Below are 15182 nucleotides of genomic sequence, written 5' to 3'. Positions count from 1 at the left end.
TTTTTTTTTTTTTTTTTTTTTTTTTTTGCTTTTTTTTTTTTTTTTTTGCCTTTCTAACCTGAAGTGATATTGTGTGAACACGTGGAGCTCATCTACTTTAAAAGAATAAAACGATGAAGAACCCCAAGCCCACAGAACAATCTCCTCTGTGATAGAAGGTGCAAGTCCTCTATTCACATTTTGGCTGGACTCCGCATCCCTTCAAGAAAGGAAGAAATATTTCACAGGAAGAAGTAGAGCATTCCTTCTTCCTGTTGTCATCTGTCTGCTGTGCTGTGGAACATGTTACCTTGGTCACAAGAGAATACGTGAACCTTTACAGGACATCATCACATGTTTATAATCCAAGATAATCTTGCATTGATAGCCCCTGCCACCAAACTGCAGCAGGTTTTTCTTTCAGTTATTCCAAACAAAACAAAACAACACAAAAACCCCACAACAATCTAGGATTATAAAGACATAGTATAAATAATGTAAATTAGAATATAATTTTTTTAAGCCTTTGAATCTCTGCCCAGAGATGGCTCTTGACTCATTGGCTGTTTAGCTTCCACAGCAGCCCTGGTTTTGAATGAATAGTTGTGTGTATATATATATATATATATATATATATATATATATATATATTTATTTCCTACAATATAAAAATATAAATGCAAAAATTTCCCCCTGCCTTCTCTATTTTGCTATTTTATAATCTGCACATGACATCATGTTATAATATACGTATGATAAACTAGGACTACGGTTATCATAAAAGGAGCTGAAAGCCAAGTATTACTCTACAGCTCAAAAGTAGGGAGAACTGAGAAAGGGGTATCACAGTTTAGTGGAGGCATGTGTTTCTGAATCAGAAGAAACAAAATCCTGGCCCTAGCCTTTCCTTCCTCCCAGGAATCTCTGTGAGTGCAGAAAGCTCCCACTGCAACAGAGAGAACCAGGTGGAGCTGGAAGATCCAGGGACAACATAAACACACAGGATGCTCTGTCGAAAATCAGAAATCTGACGGTCGTCAACAAAAGGTTCAAATGGCTCAATAACTGAACTGAACTACAAAAAGAGAGGCAGAGATTGAAACTAAAAACAACAACAATAAAAACAACACAAAACCCAATCCAACAAACCGACAACACACATATAAAGGAAACCACCGGGAGAAGAAGGCCAACAAAGACCCGTCATCTAGCTTATAGATTGTTAGATTTGAACATGTAGAGTATGGCCCCAGCACATGCTTCTAAAGAATGAAATGTTGCCACCTACACTGCAGCTGCCATGGTTGGAGACACCAGTAAATTTCTAAACATTGTCTCAATCTTTAAAATTCTGCCTAGCTTCTATCAGACGCACATCGTCTTAATTTTAAAATTTTCAGTGTGGGTTTTTTCTTAATATATATAATATATATATATATATACTTTATATAATATATCAAAGTTTAGAGTATAGATTTAAAAAAATTATTCAACAGCTTTCTGATCTGAGGCATTCCTTCCTAAATATCGGGGTAAAACTCAGAGCCATGGTCCACACTCTGTAACATCGGCTTCTGATCAAGAGATGACATCCTGCTCAGCATTTCGGCTGACAGTGCGTAGCTATTGCCCGACTTCTCCTCGAACCAGCTATCTAGTGCCCGCTTGCAATCAAAGTTGGCAATGGGCGGCCCGTTGACAGCAATTGTCAGCAGGTCACTGAGTTGCTCCAGTGTGAGCCGAGAGCGGTTATTTTTGCGCACTCTCTGCAGGGCATTGCGCCCCTTCTCACAGCAGGCCGATGAGGTGGGAAGGACTTTGAGGATCTGAACTATTTTATTTAAGAGAGGGAATCTCTGTTTGTATTTACAAATGTGACTGAGTAAGTCTTTAAAACCATTTTTGGTATAATAATCCACCTTGAGTTCTCGCCACTCCATCAGCAAACTCCCTTGGGTGTCCAATCCCTCTCTGCAAACCTCTCTGGAAAATGATGGGACCGTCTCCAGGTGTTCAAATATTTGTACCATATCCTCCTTCCCATAGCTCATGAGCTCATCAGTGCTTCTGGGCCAAGCTGCAAGGTCAAATACCTGACAGGCTTTCACAAAAGTCCGGCTACGGGAATCGAACCTTTGGGCTAGGATCACCTGGGTCTTCTGGCAGATCTTTTCTCTGATTGACTGGAATTTGGCTTCAGCCACCCGTAGGTTTTTCACAGCAATGCCATTAAAGCTTTCACGGAAGTTTTCCTCAAATTCCTGCAGGTACTCTCCTGGTGAGTCTGCTAGCCGACTTATCTCCTGAATAGCTTCCTCTATTTTATCATCCACTTGCGACACAAGAAGGTACTCCCCTTGGAAGACATAGGCAAGGCGTGAAAGTACAGCAATCACATCCAGCAGGAAGTAGATAAGTTTAATTGACTGGTAGTCCATCAGGAACTGCAGGAGGGCCAAGGCAATCGCAGAAGCATCTGCCCTTTGGGTTTGGCCACTGACATCCTTGAGATGGGCCACCACCTCAAGATAATCCTTGATGAGAGCATTGAGCACATTCTGCTCCCCAATGATCCACTTCACTGCTCGAATGTCACCCAAGAACTCAGTCTCCTCACACAGGGTGGAAGCAGTGACCCTCAACTCGCACATGAGTCGGGGAGAGTAACGATAGAAACTGAGAAGCTGCTTCAGATTGTTTTCCAGCTCCTCCAGGCATGGCAGTTCTTTCCCACTGATTGCATCCAAAATCTCCAAATGGGGTCTGTGTACCATAAAGGGCAAGCAGAGAAGCCATGGCAAAGTCTTTCTGATTGTCATGAACAAGTTTGCTCTCAGGCTGGCGGTAATGTTAGCACCATCAACTCCCAAGCCAATAGTTGGCTTCTCATCCTGCAGTCGAATTCCCAGGCTGGAAAAGGCCCTGTCTAATGCTTGGAGGTAACTGTCTGTTGTAGAAAAGCCCAATTCCTGAAGAGACAGGAATTCAGTTGCTGGAGGCCCATCACTGCTTGTGTACTGTACATACACTGCAACTGTGTCAGCAAGCACATCATCACTCTGCCCATCCAGAATGATGCTGAGGAAGGGAGACTGTCGGATGCGTTCAACAAGGTCCTCCCGAAGAGCCCGGGCAATGTGGTGGATTAAGATTTGGCAATCTCCTTCATTCATGTATTGATCCACCACCTTGAGTTCACACTTTCTCAATAGTTCTGCCAGAGGCCGAAAGTCATAGTAGGGCCTGCCTTCCAGTGCCAAGTGATAGGCTGTATTGAAGAGCAAAGTCATATTTCGGCACATCTCTTCTGTCTTCTCTGGGTGCATTCTGAGCTTGTAAAGCTGCAGGCACTTCTTGTGGAGGTTGCTCTGGCTATGAAGTTTTATTGTGTGTATCTTGAACTGCTTTGAGCCAATGATGAAAGCTGAAGTCCGAGAGGATTGCACTGTGTATTGCCTACAGACATGGCACCACATTTCATTCAATGTCGGGGAGTACCGCAGAAACCAAAACTTCTTAAGCCACTCTTGCTTAAACCGCCGTATCCTCCGTCCCGTCGCAGAAGACATCTTAGAAGGCTCATCTGTAGCAGCAATCATTTCATTGGAAACAGATTCATCAGCAGAATCCACCTCCTGGTCATCATCCTCCATGATGGTGGGAACAGAGATGATACTTTCTGAAGCTGGAAAAAAAAAAAAGAGGAGAAGGAAAAAAAAACAAAAAGGTATAATAAAGCATTTACCAAGACTATGAGTTAGAGAAGCATCCTACAAGTGATGGTCGAATGCTGGTTGATGAGCTGGCCACATCCTGCCCACAACCACAATGGCTAAAATTTGAATAACAGCTTTGAAGGAAACATAAATCGATGCTTCCCCTTATAAACTTAGTCTCCAACATGCCACAACAGACAGAAAGAAATGATATTACATCCTGACTATTTGCACAATGCATGGTGTGACCCAAATGTTCCTTTGGTGAAGGCTCCTGCTGCTCAATAGCATGTTCCTGGAAGAAATGAAACATCTTCAGAAAAGGACACATGTTCGTGTTAAGGCAGTGGAGAAAACAGTTCAAATGAGGAGCACAGTGGGACATAATTTCATACCCAAAGAGCACACATTCCAGTGTTAACCACTGAGTCAATTCAGACTTTCAAGCACTGTTTCCTGGTAGCATGTAAGACACTGTGGATGGGATTCTGCTGAAAAAGAATGCATCAAAAATACAGCAAACAAACTGTCTGCAACGGAATGTCTTTTTTATTGGCAGTGCATGATTGATTACAGCAGCAACAAATAGAGCAAGTTGTCATACAGAGTCTTTCCCACACTTTCCAGTCTTCCACAGTGCCCACAACGTCAGCTGCCCATTCGTTCGCAAAACCTGACAATGAACCTTCCATGGAAACACTTGTTCACCTGAATACTCAGAGCAAAATGCTTTAGATGGGTACACCGCACACAGGCATCTCAATACTTTCCTTAGGCAGGGTTTGGAGAAGGCTGATACTCGGCAAGGCTTACCTGTGGGGTCTGAGAACTCTTGGAGCTCAGGTACCTGGGGTGGTAGCACAGATGGCTCAGGTAACTTCCCAGATCTCAGCATGTCTAACTCAGCCTGTAGCTCTCGGATTTTCTTCTTCAACCGGATGCAATTGGGGCAGAAAGAGGTGGTAGGAATTTCGTGGGAGTTGCCTTCTGCAGAAGCCAGTGACAGCTCGGTAGGGCTGTCTGCTTTCAGAGACAGAGGTTCTTCTTCCTCGTCTTCAAGGACCCCCACTTCTTTGGCAGAGCTCAAAGAGGAACCATGAGGGGCCTTCCACTCCTCTTCGCTTCGGTTTCTGCTGAGGTTTAGGGAGCCATGCTGCATGGCACCGCTGCACCTCTCGAAGATCTCTTCAGCCTGGTATTTAGACGTTGCTCTTGTGGAAAGTGGTGTACTAGTTGCTAACTGTTTCTCTTCAAATTTGGCAGACTCCAAAGAAGCCTCCAGGACGTCTTTGAAGATGAGGTCAATCTTTTTTTTCTTTGTTTGGGGGTGGGATTCCCCCTCGTCATAGCTGCGCTTGTAGGGGCTCTTCCCTTGCTTTAACATGGCGAAGTGGAGTGGAACCCTTGTGTCCTCTTGATTATCTGTATTCTTTTCTGACTTTTCCTTCTGTAACTTTTTGTCTCCTAGAAAGGAAAATGAGGGGTGGGGATTATCACCAGAAACCGACCAGCATCTTTCAATCTAAAACTCAAATGAAAAAAAAAGAACAAAAAGGCAGACTGAATCCCTGCAGATCTGTAGGTTGTGTTACAAGCCAGGGAACTGCAACAACTCAGTGGAAACCGAGGCTCGCAAGAGGAAGAGCTCTACTAATGGGCATGTCTGTAAAAACAGAGGCAGTCCTGGGTAGCCACAGCAGAGTAGGACCCACACACTTTAAAGAGAAGAGAAACTATAGGCAGCTTGTTTAACCTAGTGGTATAACCAATCTGTGCTGGAAGGAGCCTAGACAGTAATCACTAATCACAGTGGAACCTATCACCCAGAGCCCAGTGCCATTTCGGCTGTCTGGAAGACCTGTGCCTGTTTTGACTTGGTAAAAGGTATCGAATGTACAGCAGCGCAGCAAGAGATTCAGACTGTTTCACAAGAACCCCGGCATCAGTGCATGCCACAGCACAAAGATTGCAAACCATATTACTCTCCTTCAGTTTGGAGGCTGCTCCAGAAATGCAAAGGCAAAGGAGTAAAAATAACTTGCACGTTTAAATCCCAAGGTATACATTGCCAACTGAGCTATCATGGGTGTATGACTTCCAAGGATGGGGCATCTAGCTTGTGCCAGCAAAGTCTAAGAGCATGGCCATTCAGTGATTAAAAAAAAAATAATAAAAGCAACCTCATACAAATTATTAATTGCTTAAAATAAAGGGAATAGCCATATTTCCTTACCTGGAAATTCAAAAGACGATAGGTTTGGCTCAATTTCCATCATTCTTCTATCTTGTAAATAACTTCAAGCATTGATGGCTTCCCAAACAAGACGCTGCTTTATGCTGTTTTGCTTTTGTATGCTTTTAAAGAATATTCATGCTTTCATAAGAGTTACAGAGGAAAAGCTACCACTCCCCTCTAAGAAGAGCAATTCTAAGAATGCAGAAAAGGTGTAAGACTCAAAATAGTTAGAGTAAGGCACTGTAAAAAGGACTGGCCTGGATGGCAGGGGTCTTGTAAGGGGTTTTGACACAAGCTGGGAACCCCAGCCACTTGTGTGAATTTGTAACAACAGATCTGGTTTGCAATACATCCCAGTGGAGATTTTCTATGGGCAGAGCTTTGCATCTCTGTCCTAACATTTCCCCTGTTATGGACTGTAACAACTACTGGAAGGGATTCAGATAATAGATCCTTCTTCTTTTTCTGTGATTTCTTCTCCTAGCCAGCCTAATCATTTGGCCCTACAGGAAAGCTAGAAATCACACAACAATCCCTTGTATTACAGTTCTCAACTCCATTAATGAGGTGGCTCAGAAGCTACCAACAGATACAAAACCTGGGGATCACGTTACTTTTTTTGAGTTAGTAAAGCCTGCCACTTCACTTGACAGGCTAACCTGCAGGGAATTTTGAGTCTTTTAAACAGAAAGCAGACAAACAGATTTTTATGCCCTTCCCTGATCACCTCCAAGTGCCTACCTGTCTGTGGCTGCAATGCTTCTCAGCCTAGCAGCAGCACCATGTCATGCTCGTTTTAAAGAACGCCTCTGCGTTACTTTAGCAAATGCAGCCCAGAGCTCAGCTGGCTGCAAGATAAGCTCACAAAGATGTCAGAGTTTTCCAAGAGGTCTCTTCAGCCACTTGGGCTTCCACCTGAGCATGAGGTAGGATACGGTGGGTCCTCAGAACCCAGAGGCAGATCTCTGCATACTCATAGCAGCTGAGTTAACAATTCAGTTCACACAAACCACAGCACCATGACAAACTGTGACTAAAGGCAAGTGTGGTAGGACAGGCTTGCTTCTGGCCTTGGTGCCCCTCTAGACTACTGCTGCAACACAGCTGCTCTGAGGACGCAGTCAGTCTTCTGCAGTACTTTCAGACAGTATTCAAAATATATTCAAAATGTATTTCAGACAGTCATCTGGACAGCTAGCATCTGCATGGGATGTGTACCTAACCACTCAGTGATTTATAAGATCATTAACACGAAAACACACACTCATACCGGTGTTAATTCAGATGTGGGTATTGCCCAAGAACAGCCATCAAGATGCAACACTGAAAGTGCATAAGAACTCCAAGGTGATGGAGGACAACCAGCTTTTTCAGGACAATTCGTCCACCCCATGCATAACAAGGAGACACCTTTTACCAAGTCAAGGCAGCAACAGCAGCTGTGTAATAATATACATGGGAATCTTAATTAGAAAGTTATATTTAGTGTGGCTGCCCCTCTGAGGCCCTGCTGTTCTGTGGCTAGGCCTGGAAAGAAATGCCCTTAATTAACTTCAGGTCTCAGCACTGTACAGATGAACAGATGCATTAAGAATTTTTGCCTTCCTCTAAAACTTCCTGTGTTGCTCACATTACACTGACCTAAAGGACTGCTGGGTTTGCTCCAGCATGACTATTGCTAAGATAAGATAACGATTTTCATCCAGGGAAGAATCAAGCTGACAAGTACAAAGCCTCCTGTACTTCGTACAAGCACTCTAAGGTTGCGAGACTAAGGAGTCTCTAGCTGATGTCGCGCTGATCCCACATTATCTTTCTGAAGAAAGAGGAGATAAATTAAGCCAGGAAAATGAACATACAAACATGCCAAGGAAATCTCTCTTAAATATACACACAAAACCAGCCAGAGTTCCCTCACAAGAACCAGAGAAAGCAGCATGGTCAAAGAAAACTCCAGTGCCAGACCGTGGGACCACCAGCTTGGCAATTCTCAGGTCACAGAGTCTTGTGATGGAAGAGCTCTGTGCTCTCTGGGCACTGTATCAGGCTCTAGCAGCACAAAGACGATACAACACAACACGATACAACACAACACCACACAACACAAATAATTATTTCATGATCTCCAAGACTGTGTGAACATCATTCTTCTTGTACCCCCATTCACTGCAGAACTGGAGGCTCTTGCCAAGACATGAGCTGCTTGTAGAAATGCAAGTCTTCTTGCACAGCCTGGGCATCACCTACATCACCCACTACACTTGGTACAACAAGGGTGATGGGCAACAGGGACCTGGGAAAGGGTAGAAAGAGAAGGTCTCACCTGTCGTGAGATTTCTGTTGATGGTCTCCTGGGACATACTATGCAGTCGCTTCATGTAATCCTCACTGTACCAGACCCGCAGCTTCTCCCCAGGCCGGATGTCACGACAGGCACGGAAGTAAATCCTCTCACTGTGCTGGAAGGCCATCAGGTTCTGCTCCCTCTCCTCCCGGGATATGATCACATACCTGAGGGTAGGGTGACAAGGCAGGTATGAAGCACAAACTTCTCTCATACAGCCCCCCTTGCACCAGGATGATAACCACAATGATACCAGAATGACCTGAAGAGAGAGCCATTGACACAGCCAGACTGGAAAGCATGGAGTTATAAGTAATGGTGTGCAAATTGCCAGATACAGGACAACGAGCATGGACACCCAGGGAACACCAAACCAGTGAGTCCATTTCTGCTGGGAAAGGGACTACAACAACGTACATCCAACCTGAAGGAGTACCGCTGCCAGTCATAGAGGTACAGCCTGTCAGTGGCCAAAGCTTCTTTGCCTATGGAAGCCAGGGCTTCTGGATTCCCTACCATTATTTCACATCCCAGGCCTCCCTTGTTCTTAGGAACATCTTGAATACAGCAGGGTTTTTCTGCCAGTCTCTTCCCCATGCATTGTCTTCCTTTCTAGGAGAATCCCTATTTCCTTGCTTCTCTCCTCTTGGACAAGCAAAACTGAGATACTCAGGAGAGAGATACACATCCAATGTGCACGGGGGTATTCACTGGTAGTCCAAAAGGAAATGAAGGAAGTGTCAGTACTGGAAGGTTTTGTGCTTGGACAGTCAGCCCTGCAAGTCTGGGGAAATCCTAACTGCCTGAAACACAACACTGCACCGTGAGATCCCCCAGCAGTGCTGACAAAAAGATCTCTTTTTGCTCATGGGATTTGTTTTCCTGATTTATATCAGCAAAGTTTCAGCACAACAGAAAAACAATTCACCACTCCAACCAACTTTTCTTCTGTGCACCTTGTGAAGACAAACATCTACAAGCAGGATCGTATTATTCACCCTTTCACTCCTTGTTTTCTAGTTAGCGGAAATGAAAAGGCATGGTAATAATGGCTTCAGCTGCTGCCATGCACAGGCTGATAACAATTCCTGGGACTAGAAGACCTCAGAGCAGGTTCACAGCTGAAAACCGCTTCCTCTCTTATGCTACTTGCCTCATTTATTTAGCACTTCCTGCTGCAGTAACACTAATGGAGGTGAGCACTATGCCGCTACTAGTTCTTGCCCAAAAATTCCCTTCTAGCTCATGAGTATTTCTCTGGCTTAGGGAATCTGTCAATTTCTCCCTGAATGCTCTCTCCTTTTCTGGCCACAAGCATGTGCGGATAAAAGCACGAGCTCTTGTGCATGAGATTACCCTAACTCACACATAAGGTCACAAGCTCAGTCAAACTTCCCACAAAATGTAGAAAATGCACTGGCAGTGTCTCATACTGTCCATGGCTCCAGAAGTTCCAGATTTAATGCTAAGCAACTGTGCACGTGCCTGCAATCAGCTGTGTTTTTCCTATGTTAGTTATCAGGATGGTTTGCAATCTTCAGCAGTTATTTAAGTAGTCAGCTCAGACATTGCCAAAATAGGCCAAACACTGACTTTTATGAATGCTTTTTTTTTTAAAATCATAAAACCAAAGAACCTTTAGCCCACTAGTTTGTGCATTTGAGAAGCAACTGGAGCAGTGTGATGGGAAGGAGGTCCTGCAACGGTGCTGAGCCAGGCTAACACTTCTGCTGTTATTCATTGCTCTGCTAAAGCTGTGCTGAGCATTCAGATGGCCCTACCGCAGCACCTTCAAGATGTAGCCATTTGCCATAGTCTGATGCTCTGCCACACAGGTCATCCTCAAAGATACTCGCCTCAGTACCAGCAAAATGCCAGGCTGCTTTCTAGTGACAGCCAAGGAGAGACTTTGCGGGCAAGGAGAGACTTTGCAGCTGTTCATCATCCCTCTGCTGCCCATGCCCTGCAGTCCCCCCTGCCTGCTGGCAGCACATCAACCAGCCATGTGCTCCAACCTCCTGCCTGATGGCCACAGGCTCTTGGAAACCTCACCAGGAGAGAGCCCTTAGCTGACAGTTGCCGAATAATCTGGCCTTTACTGTGTTTCTTCAGCACTGCTGGCAGCTAGGAACTGGTTTTGACAAAGGAAGGTTTATATCTGCAATGCTTTCCTGAGGTAACATGAATGTGGATGAGATCATCCACATAAAAGAACAACTTTCCCACCAACGCTGCCCAGCCCTGACTCATTAACCCTACAGGCATAAATTACACAGGTTAGGAAGGACTGTGACAAATCTATATATCACTTGTCAGGCTAACATGCTGCAAGGTGCTGCCACACACCATGGGTTTGAGGTGGGAGCATTCTTCTGGACAGAAGGAGCCCATCCAAACCCCAGAGCCTGCTCAGTGAGGCAGGGACATGAGCCGTGTGCTGAGGAGAGCTCTGGCCTAACGCTCATAGCACACAGGCAAGAAGCCACCTTGGTTCAGACATCTGACATCTGAGAGAGGCACGGCACCTCAAGGAAAGAGAGTGTCATGAGAGACCTCAAACCCCGCAGAAGCCGGGATGGGACCCCTGCTGTGGCAGGCCCTGCCACCCAGAGCTGCCAACAGGTCACTTTGCCTCAAGGCACAGACCTCCCAGTACTGGGATGGACCAAGCTCATGTTAAGGCTCGAGAGCAACACAGACTCTGCCCAGGCGGCTCAGAACAGGCCATGTGATGGTTCCGGTACCAAAGGAGAGCAGCTATAAGCTCCTGCTTGTTGCTGCAAGGCTTGGACCAACCCCATGGTTCCTCACTCTGCAGCACCACTCTTCCCACAGCCTCTAGCTCATCACTCTTTCTTAAGCCACAGCTCTCTCAAGAAACAAATCTGTCAAATTTTGGGTTAGTCCAATGAGCACACTTTAAAAAAAAAACAACATCCAAGTGTTTTCTAGCTGACAGGGTACTTTTTCTCCCCAGCTTCAGCAGCCAAGAGAGATGGTGAAGAGCAAAGGGAGACCCCCCCCACAGCTGGGGGCTCAGGTCTCTAACCCTCTCCCCAGGATTTGCAGTATGCCTTCCCCTTCCTTGCTAGCTCATCCTTTGGCCAGCTCCAGCAATGCTCTGCTGACATCCTGCCAGTGCAAAATACCACCAAGAAAAGGCCCCAGGCCTTTCCAAAATGGAGGTGGGGAGCATCTTTGCAGAGGGAGATGCTGCAGAAACGCTAAAGCCTAAGGAGTGCCACCACACCACTCCACCTTGGTTCTCTGATGCTGAGCACTCCTGAGGAAATCCATCAGCTGTGACGGGTACGATCCAGAGTGATTTGATGTGTGTTCAAACCAAAATTTGCTGAGAGAAACAAACGACTCAACAGCAGCTGTGTTAAAAGTGTTATATATTTATTGGAATCTTAACAAAAATACTTTGAGAATTTTTTTTTTTGCATGGACAAGACATGAGGAAAGATTTGATTTGACATGAGCACTTACTTCAACAGCCAGTTAACATGCTGTGTGCAAGAGTAAGTATCCTTTGCAAGCCAGTACAGAAAAGCCACTCCACCGAGAGGTCTACACAAGGCAGGCAAGAAATCCCCAGATCTGAGCCTATTTGTAACAGTCCATAGAGGATACTGGGGGAAAACAATCTACAATCCCCCCTTTGAGGGGCTGTACTGATCACAGATCCTGTGCCAAGACAACAGGTTCTCTCTCTAAAGCCATTTGCACACAGGCAAACTGATGGCAGCGATGATGCCAATAGCACTCCTAACTCCCCCAAGTGCTCAGCACTGCAGGGAGCCTCCTTCTCTGCTGACCTGAGGTTTCCTGCATGGAAGGAACTTCTCCCCCCTCAGACAACATTAAAGGAGCTAATTGTATCAAGTATATTCCTGGGAGAACGTCAGAAGGGACCAAATATAAATATATAAAATATTATTTCTGATATATAGCAGCAGCACTGTAACGACTCAAAAAGCCTTTAAAACATATCACCATTTTTCAGTTCTCCATGATTTATATTATTAGATCCACTTCTAGCATTCTAACATCACCTTCAAGAGACCACATTTGCAGAATACAAACAGTACAAGAGAAGTAAAAGGATGTCCTCACAGGAAGGTAAGTGCCCTGCTCTGGCACCAGCACTACAAGGAGCTTCCTCTATATGAAACCAAAGTGGGCCATCCTTGAGAAGGAAGGGTTTTCTCTTTGCTAGAGCTCTACTTCCTTAAACAAGGGCCTTTTACCACACCACTAAAAATAAATTACTGGAGTTAAAACTACAAAACAACTAAAAAGAAAAAAAAAAAAAAGAAAAAAAAAAAAAAAAAAAAAAAAGGAAAAGCACATCAGGAATGTCTGACACAGGAGACATACAGTCAGAGAAGCTAGTGCACTATACTTTCAAAGGACAGGCCAAACAGATTGATGAAGAAGATCCTCCAAGAACACATATGACATCCTTCTGCTATTCTATGCTGCCTATGTTCAATTCCTGCTGAAATGTATACAGCTTTTTGCTCGCATGTGGAAGGACAATGGGCAATCACACTGACTTGAATAGTTTTCTGCAATCCATCTGTACCCACAATGGGACAGCCCAGAGTGGTGTGCTAGTTGTGTGTAGGTACCACCTTGACCCTTCTTCCCCGCTGGGCATGGCATGATAATGGCCCAGATATATTCAGACATGGGGCAGCACAGTAGGTGCAGATGTGCAAATCAAGCAGAAAACAGCCATGCTGTAAAAAGAGCTGCCAAATACATTATCTCCACCTGAGGCAACATTATTATAGCTTACTTCCAGAACTGGGATTGTACATGGAAACATCATGCAGCACTAAAGCAACTAAAACGTTTTAACAGTTCTTTCTAGCATATGTATGGGGTTAGGAAGCAGTACAAAGCCAACATGTTCAAGACCTTAAACTATATAGCTTGGAATTTAGATGTAAACTTTTCACAATAGGAGACAACATCACAGATTCCATCCCAAGTAATACTGAGCAAGTCCGAAGTAACTGTACTGAAGTCAGCAGAGTTACAGTGACACAAACAAACTCTTCTTGAGGGCAGAAGCCCTGTCTCTTCCCTTATTTCTATGCAGCTTTTAGATTTTATGAAGGAGAGGTGGTTCGAAACTGAAGATTACAACGCAAAAGAAAATAATATAATTGTATTTAAGAGCCATCACACTACGAAATAATTGTATTTTAACTTCAGTTGTGAAAGGCAGATGGAAGTTTCACATAGACTGGAGGAGAAAAAGATTAAACTCTTTTACTTAAATGCATGTGGTACTACAGCATGCAGGCACATATCAGATCAGCCCTTCTCAGCAGTCTAATGCCACCAAGAGCTCACATCTCCTGTCATTCTGACAGCAGAAAGATCTCTCAGCATTGTGCTTGCTTCCTTTCCCTCTGCATATGCTCTGCTTTTACATACCTTTTCCCAAACCTATGCCTAACAGTCACAGTAAGCCCTGAATTGCCCATTATTGCTGAACACAAGATAAAAATAATGAGCAAGAAAACTTTGCAGCTGTAAAGGATGCATCTATTAGTTAAGACTCTGCACTGTGCATATAGTAGTTTGCAGGAAAATGATGGGAAGGCAGTAGTAGGGTCAATCTGTGGGTTGATAGCAAAAGGAGTTCTCTAGGACATAGTCTCAGTAAATAATGCTTTGCAGGCACAAAAAGAGATCAAGATAATGATTCCTACTGCATCTCTTAGCTTACAAACCATATAAAGCATGGGGAAAATAGTTAAATCTTCTAGTTTCTATGAATAGGAAAATGCCCTATATCCCACACCCTGTAAGATCCGAGATTCCTCTTTGTCAGTGCAGAGGGACAGCCGTACAATTCAGCTGTTGTAATTCACAGTGCTTTATTAGACGCTAGCAGAGGGACAGATGGGTTGGGGCTGGCTGTTAACCTTCCCCACATAGTTCTAGTATACATGGAGAGGCCACGTGAGCATGCAGCAACTCTGAACAGGGCAACCTTCTCTACTTTGTATGAAGCAGACTAAATATGGTGTTTTCTCTTTCGTGATCTGGTAGTCCATGCAGGAGCTGTCTGTTTTGGAGGCAGTTGGTTAGACTCTGCACTGGGCTCAGGGGGTGGTTTTGAGCAAGCTGCTTGCAGAAGAGGCTTCCATGTGACACTAGGGCTCTGTGTCCTGTGAAAACTCTGGACCCCATCACGAATGTCCGATAGGGTCTGGCACATTTGGCCAACCTGACTGGTGAGGTCGGTCATCTTCTGACCAATGACATGCATGCTTTCTGCCATGTCCCTGTGAATAGCTACCAGCTCCTGGCAGAACTGCCTGAACAGGTCTGTTTGTTGCAGGTGGGAATGAAGAAGCTGGCGATCAAAGCTGGAGAGAGGCGGGCTTCTTGTCTGGGGACGTGGGGATTTGCAGGACGAGGAGGCGCGCGGTGAAGGATGGTGCAGTTCCTGCCTTTGGCTGATAGCTTCTGAGTGCTCCGACGAGGAAGAGGTGTGAAGGAAGGAGGGCCCGGAGAGATGGCTGATTTCTACACTGGCGCTCTGCAGCGAGGAGGAGTGGTGCTCCTGAGAAGTTCCTGGCGTCTCCTCATCTTCGTCAGCTTAAACAGAAGAGGAAGCAGGAATCATTAACGTGAAATCCCTCGCAACTCTGACTTCTGTTTCAAGATATCACAAAGCACATGAAAAAAGTCTTCCCCTATTCCCACAGCCTGTAGCTCATGGTGAGTAACTCAACATGCATTTGCTGCAATGGTAACAGCTGGTTGACAAGCCTAGTTACAAGAGGCTTGAAGAACAGGCAAACTCAGCCAACAGAGAAGGAATCCAAGCTGCCATGGTATCCTGTAAATAATGTTACTCATTACTAGAAGTCAATTT

The 15182-nt window shown here is 44.9% G+C and overlaps 1 protein-coding gene across 4 annotated transcripts in view; it reads right to left on the bottom strand.

Annotated features, from left to right (window-relative positions):
• Positions 1–628: 628 nt before the first annotated feature.
• Positions 629–15182, bottom strand: part of PRDM11 (PR/SET domain 11) — a 40777-nt gene continuing 26223 nt past the window's right edge. For 2 of the 4 annotated variants that reach the window (XM_042895309.1, XM_042895301.1), the window contains exons 6-8: positions 8255–8442; positions 4509–5159; positions 629–3664 (exon numbers count right to left, since the gene is read on the bottom strand). In XM_042895309.1, coding sequence (XP_042751243.1) covers positions 1500–3664; positions 4509–5159; positions 8255–8442 — 3004 coding nt within the window. In that variant the 3' untranslated portion in view covers positions 629–1499. Of the gene's footprint in view, positions 3665–4508; positions 5160–8254; positions 8443–11656; positions 14903–15182 lie in introns of those variants that run through there. The other 2 variants (XM_042895318.1, XM_042895325.1) reach the window with 2 other exon arrangements.

The sequence above is a fragment of the Lagopus leucura genome, unplaced genomic scaffold (assembly GCF_019238085.1).
Source record: "Lagopus leucura isolate 7727_CA_CO unplaced genomic scaffold, USGS_WTPT01 Super-Scaffold_1, whole genome shotgun sequence".
NCBI classification, from domain to species: domain Eukaryota; kingdom Metazoa; phylum Chordata; class Aves; order Galliformes; family Phasianidae; genus Lagopus; species Lagopus leucura.
The sequence above is the reverse complement of the archived record's forward strand: the minus strand, read 5'-3'. Positions and strand labels throughout refer to the sequence as shown.